Source organism: Geotrypetes seraphini, chromosome 8 (genome assembly GCF_902459505.1).
Source record: "Geotrypetes seraphini chromosome 8, aGeoSer1.1, whole genome shotgun sequence".
In the NCBI taxonomy this organism is placed as follows: Eukaryota; Metazoa; Chordata; class Amphibia; order Gymnophiona; family Dermophiidae; genus Geotrypetes; species Geotrypetes seraphini.
In genome coordinates, this window is record NC_047091.1 from 125605455 (window position 1) to 125620894 (window position 15440).

General features: G+C 48.2%; 1 protein-coding gene across 2 annotated transcripts in view; it reads left to right on the plus strand.

The window, feature by feature from the left end:
- Positions 1-12743, plus strand: part of PWWP3A (PWWP domain containing 3A, DNA repair factor) — a 95358-nt gene extending 82615 nt beyond the window's left edge. Inside the window, exons 12-14 of one of the 2 annotated variants that reach the window (XM_033953825.1) lie at positions 8894-9273; positions 10488-10576; positions 12192-12743. In XM_033953825.1, the coding sequence (XP_033809716.1) occupies positions 8894-9273; positions 10488-10576; positions 12192-12282 (560 nt within the window). In that variant the 3' untranslated portion in view covers positions 12283-12743. Of the gene's footprint in view, positions 1-8842; positions 9274-10487; positions 10577-12191 lie in introns of both variants that reach the window. The other variant, XM_033953824.1, reaches the window with a different exon arrangement.
- Positions 12744-15440: the final 2697 nt, after the last annotated feature.

Sequence of the window (15440 nt, forward strand, 5' to 3'; positions counted from 1 at the left end):
GCCTCCCACCCCGAGGCAAGCAAGCAGGCAGGCAGGGCCCCACAAAGTGTATAATCTTTCTTCTCTTTTTCACTATCCATGTATACCATTTCCTCCCCTTCCATTAAGTATCACATCTCTGTATCTTTATTCCTCCCCTTTCCAGTATTTCCATGTCCCTATCCCTATGCTCCCTCCTCCTTCAGCATTTATTTGCTCTGTCTCTTTCCTGCCCCATGTTAAGCTTCATTTCCTTCCTCCTGTACTCCTCACTCCTACCCCGAGGCAGGCAGGGCACCCCGTACCCTCTCCGACCTCTTCCCCCCGTACCTTATAATTCCTCCAGCGCAGCTTGACGGGCCAGTTCCTCCATGTCCCACCCGAACGCGAAGGGAGTCAGAGGAGCGGTGGTGGAGGCAGCTAAGGCCCGGATATGCTGCCCAGCACTGCCTTGGGGGAAGGGAAGGAGGTGAGTGGGAGGCCGGAACAAGCTGTCGCCACTGCTGTTAATGTAGCCGCTCACTCTCATCAGTGGCTGCGCCACCATGCCGACTCCCAGTGGCTGCTGGTTCAGATGGCTGCTGCTCGCACCCGGCCCGTGGAGTGTGTGGGAAGCAGGACTTGCTGTCTCCAGCAGCAGAGTGGCATACAAGGCTGCCTGCCTGGTCAGCTGATGCGGCTGCCTCCTCTTGACTTCTGTAGCGGCAGAGCGGCGAACAAGGCTGCCTACCTGGTCCCTCGCCACTTCCCACAAGAATGGAAGCAGTGTGGAACTAGGCAGGCAGCCTTGTGCACTACTGTGCTGCTACAGAAGGGAAGAGAAGGCAGCTGTGTCAGCCAGCCTTGTGCGCCACTCTGTCACTATAGAGGCAGCAAGGGAAGGCATCAAAATTAAAATAAGGTAACCAAGGGGGAGGGTTTGGGTGGAAAAAGTGCATCTTATGAGCGAAAAATATGGTAATTAAGAAAAGAGAAGGTAGAGGGAAAACCCAAAAGGAAGGGGCGATAACGGGTTAGTCTTAGGTAATGGACTATATATAAAGTTTAAAAAGTCCTTACAAGGACAGTTTAGACTTGGAATGCATCTTTAAAAAACAACAGTTTCAGAGTGGATTTGAATTTATCTAAGGATGTTGGATCTCTTAATGAGTTTGGAATCAAATTCCAGAGGGAGAGAGCAACTACAGAAAATATAGAATTTCTCGTGGTCTCAGTGACAGGATGGCTAACAAATTTTGATCAGATGTTTGAAGGATACGTGGGGAAGAGTATGGAATCAGGAGTCTGTTGATGAATTCCGGCTGTCCTGTTTTTTTTGTTTTAAATGTTAACAATAATGTTTTATAAGTAATGCAATAATCAATAGGTAGCTAATGAGCTCTAACTAAGAGAGGGATGACTTGGTCAAATTTCTTGGCCTTGAAGATGACTTAACGGCAGTGTTCTGGGCTATGTGAAGGCGTCCAATCTCTTTCTTGGTATTCCATGATATAATGCATTACCATAGTCCAGGCAAGAGATGACCAGAGAGTAAATGAGAATATTGAGGTCAGTATGGTCGAGAAGTTTGGCTAACGAACGGATCATGCATATAAGCGATAAAAACATTTATGGATAATTGTACTTATATGATCGTGAAAAGTAAGATTCTCGTCAAACGTAATTCCTAAAAGTTTGGAAGGTTTGAGTGTTTTGACTAACTGAACTGGGATTGATTTGAATTCAATAGGAGAGAGTAGAGAAGAACCTTTTGTGATTGGAAAAATCATTGCTTTTTCCAATTTTTTGTTAATAGTGATGATGTCTTCGGAATTATCCAAATTGATAGGATGGATTAGCTGAATATCGTCAGCATAGGCGTAAACAGTAAATCCAGTAGACTGTCCTAGTGTGATCAGAGGGATCAGAAAAATATTAGAGTAGTGGAGACAATATTGAGCCCTGTGGAATGCCGAAATCATTAGAAAAAGTAATAGATAAAGAGCCATTAAATGAGACTTTTGATCTGATATACCTATTTCTTGTAATCTATGGATGAGTAAGTGGTGATCAGCTGTGTCAAAAGCTGAGGACAAGTTAAGAGAGATGAGTATAACAGAGTTATGGCGGTCCAAGTGGTAAATGATGTTAGTTAGAAGTCCTATAAGAGAGAGTTCAGTGGATGTTTTCTGAATCCCTTTTGATTTGGGTGAAGGGCATTGATGTTATCCATAAAGTCAGAAACCTTAGGCTTGCCTTGGAGGAATTAAGAGGTCCCTGCCCAATGCTTGATACCGAGCTACTGGCACACTTCCTGTAGTGCCTGCCTCGTTTGCGGTCCACAGTACATCCATCACATTGGAGTCTGCCTTGCATTGGCTCACCTCACAGACCCTTAGACAGAGTGTGTGGGCGTGAGTGTATGTGTAGCCGTGTGGTATGTGTGCATTGTATGGTTGAGACAGATGGAAGTGTTGAATCGTTTGGGGATTCTGACTGTTTCATTAATATAAAACGGACTGGGGCTGCTGGCTAGTATGTATTCCTTTCTTTACTGCTTGGGTTCTCTCATCACTCCTATGCCTTTGATATCTTGCCCATCTTGCTTCTGTGTTCCTTCGCTCATTGGTATTTTTGTAAGTGCTTGCTTTCATGATTGTTCTGATGCATTATTCTCTGTACATGCTGTTTGGTTGCCCTTTGTCTCAATAAACATGATATTTAAAAAAAAAAAAAAAATTCATGCTACTAGGCTGGTATTTTTCTCCACTGCTTTTTGAACACCCACTTTCTTTAGCACTCTCCAGACCAGTAGAGGTTAATCTTTACAAATGGGTATATATCCAATCATGACCAGCAGGTGGAGACTGAAAACAAAACTGTGGGACAGTATATAATATACACCCTTCTCTATTTACCTCAGTCTTCTTTCAGTCTCCAGCAGGTGTTGAGTGATCTGTACCCATCTCCCTTGGTAGGGCTGTTGGAACTTGTTTAGGGGGTTTCTAGTCCCTGTTTTTGGCCGGACGGAGCTTGGGTGGGGGTCCGTCCGACCTCGGGGGTGTCAAACCCGGCGGGTCTTGAGCGGGGTCCCTCCCCCCACTTCCTCCACCTCCCCACATTTTTTTAGAGGAGCCTCAGCAGTAAGCCTTGCCCCCTAAATCAAGCAAGGCATATTGCTTCGAGAGCCTGTGGAGTCTGTTCTGTAAAAAAAATAAATAAATAAATAAAAAATCCTGAGGTAGTGCCAGTCTGCAGGGTTGCTTCCCTGTCTGTTTACTGTTTTTTACTGTATTTTTTCATCTAACAGGCACTTTGTTTCTAGCTAGGTCGTGTATGGAGCAATTGTGCCCTTCTCCGGGGGAGTGGGACACAATTTGGTCCAGCCGCGAGGCACTCGCGGCCGGCCTGAACTCGGCGGTTTGGGCCGGTGAGGTGGTGGAGCTCTGTCGGCAGCGGCTGCAGGCGCCCAGGGCTCCCCGCCGATGGTGCCTCGCGAGTCGGCTGGGAGCAGTGGGGAAGCCCGGTCTTCCCCAACCGCCCACGGAGGGATTCCCCGAAGGATTCCCTCTCAGCTGATTTTTGACAGCTGATGCCGACTTGCTTGTTTTAGAGGCTGGGACTGTTCAGGCTTCTCAGCGCTACAGGCCATGGAGGGAGCATTTTTGGCGGGAAAGTCGCCATTTTCACAGTCTGGCCCCTCCATTTTGTCTTCCACTCAGGTGACCTTCCCCCTGTATTGGAAAAACAGGGGCAGGTTTCTGCTGTGGCAGGGAGTCCCTTGGGACCCCCGGGGGGGTTTTTCCCCTGATTTCTTTTTTTCTTCTTTTCTTTGTGCAGAGCCTATTTTCAGGCGGCTGGGGGTCCCGTATGCGCCCAGGGGGTTTCGGGAAGTGGGGTTTCCTCCGCACTCCCTGCGGTTTTGACTCTCTCGTCTGTTGTGGCGTCCCCTCCTCCTCCTCCTCCCTCGTCCAAGTGTCCGCGGGTGTCTTGGGACGAGGATTTATGGTCTGAGGAGCGTGTCGGCCTGGATGAGGACCTGGACCCTTTTGCGGATTTCCAGGACCCTCTCGAGGGGACGGCCGCTGGCGGCGGGTTGTCGGGTTTCCCGTCCTCCAGCGAAGAGGCGTCCGTGGTGCGCCTTTTTCAGAGGGATGAGCTACCGGACCTGATTCAACAGGTTTCTTCGGTGTTGCGTTTTGAGGATGCGCCGCCGGAGACTCCGCGTGTGGGGGACCCTCTGATTAGAGGGATCCGTACCGTTTCCCGCTCTTTTCCTATGCATCAGGATATTCGGGATATTGTGCTGGAACAGTGGAAAACGCCGGAGGTGCCGTTTCATTTGGCGCGCGTCATGGTTCGTTTGTATCCCATCCCAGAGGGGTATCAGCTACTTTAACGTCACCAGTCATAGACGCGGTGGTCTCGGCAATTTCTAAGCAGCATACCGTGCCTGTTGAGGGCGGTTCTGCCTTGCGGGACTCTGAGGAGCGCAAGTTGGAGAACATTCTTACGCAAAATTTTCAGGTCTCTGCCTTTGGGGTCCAGGCAGCTTTTTATGGGGGGCTGGTGGCTCGCGCCATGTTTCGGTGGGCTGAGCGTGTTCTGGATCGGGAGTCTGAGGATTGGTCTTTGGTGGATCAGGAGGTGGCGAAGATTGAGATGGCTACCTCGTTCTTCTCAGATGCTCTTTATGACTTGGTGCGGATGTCGGCTAAGTTTATGGCCTTTGTCGTGGCCACGTGGCGTATTTTGTGGCTTCGCGCTTGGTTGGTGGATGCTGCGTCCAAAGCTAAGCTTCCTAAATTTCCCTTCCGGGGGTCTTTTTTGTTTGGAGAGGACTTAGATAAGTTGCTTCAGACTCTGACGGACTCAAAGATGCCCCGTCTGCCTGAGGACCGTGCCTCCCGGCGTCTCGGGATGGCACTGCCCAGGGGCATTTGCGGGAGTTCCGCAAGTATTGCCCGGGGCGTGGGGCTGCTTCTTTCCCAGCTCCGGGGTTTTCCCGGGGTCGGTTTTTCCAGCACATGCAGCCGTTTTGGGGGGCCCATCGGGGGGCAGGGAATCCCTCCGCTGGTTCCCCCGCTTCCTGTCCTGCACAATGACTCCTTGCCGGCGCCCCCTTTGGTTTCGGTGGGAGCCCGGCTGCGCAAATTTTTTTCCCAAATGGGCTGAGATCAGGTCCGATCAGTGGGTCCTGGAGGTGGTGCGGGACGGTTATGCCCTGGAGTTTGCCCGCTCTCTGCTGGATCTTTTCCTAGCCTCTCTATGTCAAGCACCTTGGATGATGCAGGCTTTCGCCAGACCCTTCAGCGCTTGCTAGATCTCAAGGCAGTTGTTCCAGTGTCCCCTCTGGAGTGGGGCACCGGCAGGTATTCAATTTACTTTGTGGTGCCCAAGAAGGAGGGCACTTTTCGGCCCATCCTAGATTTGCAGGGGATCGACAGGGCTCTTCAGATTTCCTCTTTTCGCATGGAAGCTCTGCGGTCGGTCATTCTGGCCGTTCAGCCGGGGGAGTTTCTCACTTCTCTCGATCTGACGGAGGCCTACTTGCATGTTCCCATTCGGGCCTCTCTTCAGCGCTTCCTTCGCTTTGCGATTTTGGGTCGGCACTATCTGTTCTGTGCGCTTCCCTTTGGTCTGGTCACGGCTCCCCGGACGTTCACCAAGATGCTGGTGGTCGTCGCGGCGGCCTTGCGGTCGGAGGGCATTCTGGTGCACCCCTACCTGGACGACTGGTTGATTTGGGAAAAGTCGTTGCAGGAGAGCTCCCGGGTTACGGCTCGGGTGGGGGAGTTTCTCCGGTCACTGGGCTGGGTGGTCAACCTTTCCAAGAGTCGGATCTGGAGTACCTTGGGACCTCAGCATCTGGAGTACCTTGGGATTCTTTTTGATACCTCCTTGGGGAAGGTCTTCCTTCCAGAGGCCCGGGTAAGCAAATTGCAATCTCAGTTTCGCCCTCTTTTGGCGTCCCGGGTGTTCTCGAGCGTGGGATTTCCTCCAAGTCTTGGAGTCGATGGCGGCATCCCTGGACGTAGTGAGGTGGGCATGGGCCCACATGCGTCCTCTTCGGTATGCTCTGCTCCGGAGGTGGTCACCCCAAAGGCATGGTTTGGATGTTCCTGTCCCCCTGCGAGGCTTGGCGCGCTGCAGTCTTCATTGGTGGCTCCAGACCCCTCACCTAGTTCAGGGGATGGATCTCCCACAGTGGACGGTGCTCCTTACAGATGCAGGTCTCCTCGGTTAGGGGGCTCAGTGTCTGGGCCACTCAGCTCAGGACACCTGGTCCACGGAGGAGGCCTCCTGGTCGATCAACGTGTTGGAGACCAGAGCGGTCCGTCTGGCGCTGTTAGCTTTCCGCTCCCTTTTGTTGGGCAAGTCGGTCACAGTCCTGTCGGACAATGCCACGGCGGTGGCTTATGTCAATCGTCAGGGGGGCACCAAGCGCACTCAGGTGGCGCAGGAGGTGGCTCGGCTCCTGCTTTGGGCAGAGTCCCATCTTCTGGACCTCTTGGCCTCTCACATAGCCGGGGTAGAAAATGTTCAGGTGGACTTCCTCAGTCGTCACTTCTTGGATCCAGGAGAGTGGTGTCTCAGCTCTGTGGCTTTTCAGTTGATAGTGCAGGCTTGAGGGCAGCCCCTGATGGACTTGATGACCACGAGTGGCAACGCCAAAGTGCCCCGCTTCTTCAGTCATCGCAGGGACAGTCTGGCCGAGGGTCTGGATGCTCTGGTCCAACCATGGCCAACGGAGGGGCTGTTGTGCGTGTTCCCTCCTTGGCCATTAGTGGGCAGAGTACTTCTTCGCATTATTCACCATCCAGGTCTGGTGGTTCTGGTGGCTCCAGATTGGCCTCGACGTCCGTGGTACGCGGATCTGGTGAGGCATCTGGTGGCGGAAAGTCTTCCTCTGCCTCTCTTGGACGATCTTCCTACGCAGGGTCCCATTCCCATGTTCGACCCGTCTTCTTCTGTCTTACGGCTTGGCTCTTGAAAGGGGTCGCCTTAGTAAGAAGGGGTATTCAGATAAGGTGATCTCTACGCTTTTAGTGTCCCGGAGGCTTCTACCTCTCGGGCTTATGTGCGGGTTTGGCATCTCTTTGAGGGGTGGTGCCGGGCGCGGGGAATGGTCTCTTTTTGCGCTTTCCTGCCTACCATTCTATAGTTCTTGCAGGGTGGCCTGGATAGAGGCCTGGCTTGGTCTTCTCTCCGGATTCAGCTTGCGGCCCTGTCGGCTTTTCGAGGGTTAGTGACAGGTCAGCGCTTGTCAGCCATTCTTGATGTGATTCGCTTTTTGCGGGCGGCCAAGTTGCTCAGGCCTCCCGTACAGCCCTCTGTTCCATCTTGGGATCTCAGTCTGGTTCTCTCTGTTTTGGAGCGCCCACCTTTCGAGCCGTTGGGCGGCTGCTCTTTGAAGGACCTTACTCTGAAGGCGGTCTTTTTGGTGGCCATTACTTCCACTCGGCGTATTTCTGAGCTACAGGCTTTCTCTTGTAGGGCTCCCTTCTTGGAGTTTTCTAGGGAGCAGGTTGTCTTGAGGCCTGTTCCTTCCTTTCTGCCGAAAGTAGTTTCTCCTTTTCATGTCAATCAATCTGTGGTCCTCCCGGTCTTGGGTAGTCAGGAGGGCTCTTCTGAGCAACGGCAGCTGCGCAAGTTGGATGTCAGTCGGGTCCTTCGCTCTTATGTGCAGCGGACCCAGGAAGTCCGGAAATCCGATCATCTCTTTGTCCTTCTGGCAGGTTCTCGTCGGGGGGCTGGCGCTTCTAAGGCTACTATTGCGCGCTGGATCAAGAAGACGATTGCTTCCGCTTCAAACTTCACGGTATAGCGGTATATAAGAAATAAATTATTATCTTCTGAGACAGAAGCCCATTCCGGAGTTTCTCAAGGCTCATTCCACTCGGGGTCAGGCAGCTTCTTGGGCTGAGTCGTCGCTCGTGCCTCCAGTGAATATTTGTAAGGCTGCGGTTTGGTCTTCCTTGCTTCCTTTGTTAGACATTATCGGGTAGATGTTCAGGCGCGTCGGGACGCGGTGTTCGGTGAGCGTGTTCTGGTATCGGCCCTGCGGGGGTCTCGCCCGTGAGAGGGACTGCTTTGGTACGTCCCATTTGTAAAGATTAACCTCTACTGGTCTGGAGAGTGCTAAAGAAGGAGAAATTAGGTTCTTACCTGCTAATTTACTTTCTTTTAGCTTCTCCAGACCAGTAGAGGTCCCCACCCTGTCTGTTGTTGTTGTGTTGTTGGGGCTGTTTCGCGGGCAATTTTTGTTTTTTGCTGCGGGTTCTAGTATTTTTCTAGGGCCGGGGAGAATTAAAGAACAGCGGCTGTGGCTCGGCTGGCTTAGCTGGCGAGCTGTGGGGACATTTTCCTTCTGGTATTTCTCCTCTGCATTTTCCAACAGCATTTGGGTATGTTAGTTGTTACTCCTGTTCGGAGTATTGTTTTCTTTCGGTTTTCCAGTTCTTGGTTCTGCTTGGCTATTCGGCAGACTGAGGTAAATAGAGAAGGGTGTATATTATATACTGTCCCACAGTTTTGTTTTCAGTCTCCACCTGCTGGTCATGATTGGATATATACCCATTTGTAATGATTAACCTCTACTGGTCTGGAGAAGCTAAAAGAAAGTAAATTAGCAGGTAAGAACCTAATTTCTCCTTCCCTTATGTGGTCCATGCCATCAGGGCTCTCATGCTTGGAAGTAATGGCTTTTCCACCCTCTCTGAGTCTGCTGAAACTCCATGATGTACTAAGGCATGACCAGTCCCACCACACTGTGGTATGAGCCATAGGACTGGGCTCCTTTTTTTCATACAAGTTTAAACAAATAACTAGTATCAGTTGAAATTTTTTTTTCAAGTTATATTTTTTTGGGTTATGTTTCCAGGTTACCCTGTTAGAAAAGAAATTCATCAAGGTTCCTTAATGGTATTTCCAGACATCAAAAAAGAAACAGAAGAATCGCAACCTGAGACCGGTCCTGCCAAGCAGCAGCCTTCCAAGAGAATTCTTCCTGATCGAACCAGAGCTGCCAGAGACAAGGCTAATAAAAAGCTGGTAAACTATATTATGAAGAACAAGAAAGTGGAGAAGCATCTTCTAGCCATAATGAAAGGCAAAAAGAAATCACGTTGGCTTCAAGATTTCCTGAACTCAAGCCAATCCCTGAACTGCATTGAGACCTACCTGGAGGATGAAGAGCAGTGTGAGATGGTAGTGACTTATTTGAAGAGTGTGTGTGATCAAAAGAGCAGCAGTCTGAAGGCAATAAAAAATGAAGACCGGACCTGCTTTACCCTTGATGTCCTTCTGCCTGAGGTATACTTGGGAGTGGTCTTGGAAGGGAACCTTGGCTTGATAGCAAGCATCAATGTAAAGTTATACTTGCAAGCCTGTATGAGAACTGGGACATGGATGTTTTTATCCATGGATAGTGTGATAAAATAGTAACATAATGGACATAAACAGATAGGGACCATTTGAGCAATGCACTCACTTTGCTCAGTGGCCCCTGCAATGCTGTTCTGTTCTAGCTAAAGTCATTGACATTTTTGGCCTTCTGTGCAAAATGCAGTCTACCAGCTTTCAGCATACAAGTTTCACTGCCTGCAGGAGGTCACATCATTTTTGCTATTAATTGGGCAATCTAGTGAAAGCACTCTAGTTCACATTAAGCAAACTGCTACTTCCCCCACAGTTAACACCTGCTGGTATAATCATAGCTCTGCTGCCAAGCCATGTTGTCAGTCTTAATGTGTTTCTTTTAGAGCTTGATGTCCCTGCTGTCACACCATGCAACTGGGCTTCATTGTGACTTCTGCCATGAGATCCTCCCATCCTTGACACCCAAATCGTCTTGATTTCTGTCATGGTTATCACCTCTGCTAGTTGCTGCTCAAGGCATTGACCACCACACTTTCATTCATCTTGACATCCCTTCAACATAGGGTTACCATATTTTGTGTTGAAAAATCTCGGATGCATGGCCCTGTCCCGCCCCCAGAAAGCTTCATCTTTTCATTCCTGACCTCCAGGCCGCATCCGAGGGCCTCTGAGTAGGTGCGGACACGTGCGACATCATCACGCAAGCTCAGAGACCTTCCAGACACGACCAGAGCTTTCCAAAACCTGGACAAACCTGGACAAACTGCTGGGTTTTGGAAAGTCCTTTAAAAAGAGGACATGTCTGGGTTTTCCCGGAGTCTGGTAACCCTACTTCAACCTAAGTAAATAAATGAGAACAAGAGAAAATCTGTTTGCTGTGTTATGGTTTTGGCTGTTTCATTTGCAGCATTTTAGCACCAGCAGCAAGCAAACTGGATTTGGTCATGATGCTTTTTTTAAGATCAAATATTTTTATTAACAGTTTTGAAGACAAACTATAACAAATTGTACAGTCGACTAAAAATACAACTTTTAGTGTATGATTGTTGGCTGGCAGCTGCTTGTGTAATACATATTTGTGGTTGTGATTAACATGGTGCTTTTTAAGAATACAGGAACTCATGTAGTTGTTTTCTGTTTATTTTAAGGCTGTCATTTGTGCAATCTCTGCTGTGGATAAAATTTCTTATGAGAGGGCAGAAGAGAAATACATGAAAGGACCTTCTGTCAGCAAGAGGTAGTATGGTGCCTTATGATGCATGGTTGCAAAGAGGGGAGAGGAGGGTCTTTGATCAGAAGCTGCAGGCAGAGGAAGCAACAAAGCTCTGATAAAATTCCCAGCAGTCTCCCAAGTATATCTCTCCCTCTTCTGAATCCTGCATGAAGCAGGATTTTTAAATAAACAAGATGTTTTGTCTCAAAATAACGCGCGCCTTCCCCCCCCAAGTTCAAAGGGGTGGTCTAAAGAATCACTCAGGTGCTTAGTATTCTTACTGTAGACTTGAGTAGAGCTATCCCATACCTAAAATCATATTTTGTGAAACAGGTGGTCTTGTGGTTTTATAATGTAGCTTGGGCTGAATGCTCAGAGCTTTGTCCTTAGCTGTCAAAGTGTAGGAGATAGAGAAGCAGTCCTAACTAGTGCTGCTTGATTCAGGGGGAAAATATTTAATTCGATTTGGCCTATTGAATCGATTTTTTTGCTTTGCTTTGCTTTGCTTTGCTTTGCTTTGTTTCGCTTTTCCCACCCAATCAATGTGTTGTTTTTTTTTTGTGGGGGAGGTTTCCCAAACATTCTGGCGGGTTTATTTTGTAGCCTCTTCAGCTCCACACTGGAACTTTGGGGTAAACAAAAAATGACTTTTTTCTTCTCTCTGTTAGGTCCTAACTCATGCTTGCTCTGGCAGGATACACATTTCAAATCTGACATATTGTAATCACAAAATAGAAAATAGCATTTTTGTTTTTTAATCTTTCACTGCCATATCCAACATTTCTGTTTCTATACCACTGTCTACCATTTCTCCCCCCCCCCACCCCCCGCGGTCAAACATCTGTATTCCCTTCCAAGTAGCATCTCTCCCATCCCCCCACCTCCATTATCATGTGCAACATTTATTTCTCTTTCCCAATGCACTATCTCTCCCTGCCCTCCACCCTATGTCCAACATTTCTTACTCTCTCTCCATGCATGTCTCCCTCTACTCCACCATATTCCCCTTTCTACCTTTTTGTTCTACCTCTTCTCCCGTCCTCTCCTCCACCCCATGTCCAACAATTCTTCCTCTCCCCCCATGTGGAACAACTTTCCATCCCTCCCTCCTTCCCTTCCACCTGTGCAGCAGTTTTCCACCCCTCCCTTAGTGAGATCTGATATACCTCCAGGCCTCCCAAAGCAGCAGTGGCCACCTCGCAGAGATAGTGCTGTGAACAGGCAACTTGCAGCCTGCCCCACCAGGGCTTCCCTCTGGCATCAGTGCCACCACTGCTGCTGCTTTAGGACATCTGGAGGTATATCTGGTCTCACCGGGGAAGTTGATCTCTGAATCGGCAAGTCTAATTTTTATTTGTTGAACGAATCGATTTGAATCGGTGAATCGAGCAGCAATAGTCCTAACATAGGGTCAAGAGGGATACAACCTGGTCTGGAGACACTAGGAAGGCCAAGGGAATTTGTCTCTTACTTCTGTAAGATTCCCTAGGAATCCCTAGTTTGTGCCTTCAGAATAAAGGCAATTTGTAATAGATTCTTGACTTCCATCCAAAGAGTAATTGTCTTTTTAACATATTACACGTGGGATGAATACTATACTATGACTTTTGATCAAACTTAATATTTGCATGTTTTCCAGGGAAAGAGAAATGTTTGAGAAGAAAATTTTAGAAGAAAAGAAATTATTTAAGATGGAAGCAGACACTGAAGGAATAAAAGATGAACACTGAGTGGTTTGAATGTAAAGAGAAAGCCAGAAGTGACATGTTTTCTCTGTATGTAATTTGTAGCCTCATATGTTCATGGAACTTAAGAGGTCTTCCTCTTATTATGTTGTATGATTTTCTTTTAATATTTTCTTGTTCCCTGAGTTGGACTTTATGTGGAGGAGGTTTGGGGGAGGTGGGAGTTGGTATATATAAATTTGTTCCACCGAATCAGAAATGCAGCAGCAATTTTATTCTCCTTACCTCCTTACAAGCAGCAGCATCTTGCTGCTTTCCATATTGCTGCCTCTAGTATTTTCTTCTGTTGAACCAGGTGCCTTTGGACAAATTTGTCACCAGCAACTGCTTTTGCTGCTCTGTGTGCCTTGAGTAATAGAGCTACTGAACTCTGACTCTGGCTACCTTTTTGAATTAGCTATAAACTACCTATACCCCCAGGGTCTGAAATAAACTCTTTAGAAATACATCATGAGGTATCTTTGTATAGAATATTTTTGTTTATAGATACCGACAAATCCTTTACTTCCTATTAATTGCCCAAAACATTTATTTAATTAATTCGTTTTCTGTCCTGTTTCCCCCAAGGAGCGCAGAACGGGTTACAGGTTAAACATACATAAAATACAGTTAGTAGGTTAAAATATGACAGTTACAATACAATTTTACGATACAAGGTTGTGTCCTAATTCTATACATACTAGAGGTCTAATACCAATAAAGATAAAAGAGTTCAGAGGTTGAAATTTGCCAGAGTTATCCTCAACAATGTACGTTTTCAAAACAAGTTTTTATTCTAACTAGACACTAAAGAATGATATGGTGGCTGTTACCCGCTGAAACAGTGGGCGAAAAAGTCGTCGTCACTGCGGGTACGGGAACAAGGCCATTCACCGCCCCGTGGAGCAGTGAATGGCCTTGTCTCTGCAGTTAAGGTCAGGAATGCATACAGTCACAGATCGGGCATCTCCTTCCCCTTACCATGGCGATTTTCTGGGCTTTTTTTTTTGTCTCCCCATTGCCCAAGCCGGCTTTCATCAATTCGCGTGTGGTTGCCGAAACTTTTCCTCTGATGCAACCGGAAACAGGAAGTTGCATCAGAGGAGAAGTTTTGGCAGACACGTGACTTGATGAAAGCCGGCTTGGGCAGCTGGGAGACGAAAAAAGCCCAGAAAATCACCACGATAAGGTGAGGGGAAGGAAGGGAGGGAGATGACTCGGAGATGACTTTGGCGATTGGGAGGGAGGGAAGATCACTGGCGATCGGGAGGGGGGGCTGCTGGACCATGCACGCTGAAGGGAAGGGGAGAGTGGGGAGAAGACACTGAAGGGAAATGGGTAAGAGAGAGTGGGGAGAAGACACTGAAGGGAAATGGGCAAGAGAGAATGGGCTGAAGGGAAATGGGCAAGAGAGAGATGCCAGACTATGGAGGGAGTAGAGGGAAGAAGATGGGTGCCAGACTAGTTCAGCAGCCAAAACTTTGATTTATAAAATGACAGTTATACAGAATATTGTTTCTTTTTATACTTTAATAAAATAAGTTCAGTATAAAACTATTAGAGGCTTGTGTGGATGGGATCAGATGGTTTGTGGGGACGGTGACAGGGACCGAGCTCGTGGGGACGGGGACCAAGCTCACGGTGACAAATTTTTTCCCTGTGTCATTCTCTACTAGACACACAGGTATCTAATACCGATATACATAATGTACAGTTACAGGTTAAATTTGCCATAGTTACAGTGGAAGATGTTTCAATACCAGTTTTTTTCCTGATCCATAATGGGACCTAGTACCAATATACATTTCTTTGTAATCCATTGGTCATGGACCAGGGAGTTAGGTGAAGAGGTATGTTTTTATTACTTTCCTAAAGCTGTGGAGTCCTTCAAGGGACAGTTGGTTCCAGTAGCTCGGTATGAAGTGGGAGTAGGAACGTCGTTTGGCGGTTTGCAATTGAAAGGCACGACCAGGAGATATATTTCATCCTGGGAGTGGAGGGACCTGTTCAGTACATTCGGAGGAAGCTTTGCCATAATATAGTCCAGCGCAAGGATTTGAACGCTAACATCAGTCCCTTGAAGACACAACTTTTCGCCACGGGCAGCCAGTGAGCTGACGTTAGCGCCTGAGAGACAGGGTCATGGGCACAGAGGTTTTTTAGAAGTCTGATTGCTGCATTTTGTACATGCTGGAGATGTCATATGTTGTTCACCGTGAGACCTGTTGAATAGGGCAGTGTTTTTCAACCGCTGTTCCGCGGCACACTAGTGTGCCGCGAGATGTTGCCTGGTGTGCCGCAAGGCCGCCATCAGGGCAGTACTACCAGTCCTGCATTCAGGGGCCCGGAGCTAACAGGGGGCCTGAGGCAGGGGCGCCAGTAGCTCGCCAAGGCAAAGTGAGTCGATCACCCAGGACTCACTTTGTCTTGGCGATCTAATCTATCGAGCCGATAAGTCTTCTTCTCCCCAACGTCAATTCTGCAGTCGGAGAGGAAGTTCGGGCCAGCCAATCGCTGCTTGGCTGGGCGGAACTTCCTCTCCGATTGCAGAATTGACGTCAGGGAGAGCATGCGTCGGCGTCGGCTTTGGGGCCTGTTATCTATTGGTGGGTCCTGTTCCCCGATGGCAGCGGCAGTGGCAGTGGCTTGGGGAACGGCAGGGAGAAAGAAAGAAAGGGGGCAGGCAGGGAAACAGAAGGAAAGAAGAGAAACCGAAAAAAAGAAAGAAAGGTCAGGGAGAGAGGAAGAAAAAGTTGGGGGAGGGAATGAGGTGTGGAGGAGAGAAAGCATACAGGCTGATAGAAGGGAAGAAAGATTGGATGCACAGTCAGAAGAAGAAAGTGCAACCAGAAATCACCAGACAAGGTAGGAAAAATGATTTTATTTTAAATTTAGCAAAGTGGAGGCAGTATTACCACAGTTTTCAAAGGAATTTGCCCAAATAACTTAATAGTTAACTGGGTAAATTCCCAGAGATGAAAACTTCCCTTCACTTACTATGCACAGTTCTGAATTTATATCTGCTATCTATATTTTACAATATGGTCACCTTTTACTAAACCGCAATAGTGTTTTTTAGCGCAGGGAGCCTATGAGCGTCAAGAGCAGCGCTGGGCATTCAGCGCAGCTCCCTGCGCTAAAAACTGCTATTGTGGTTTAATAAA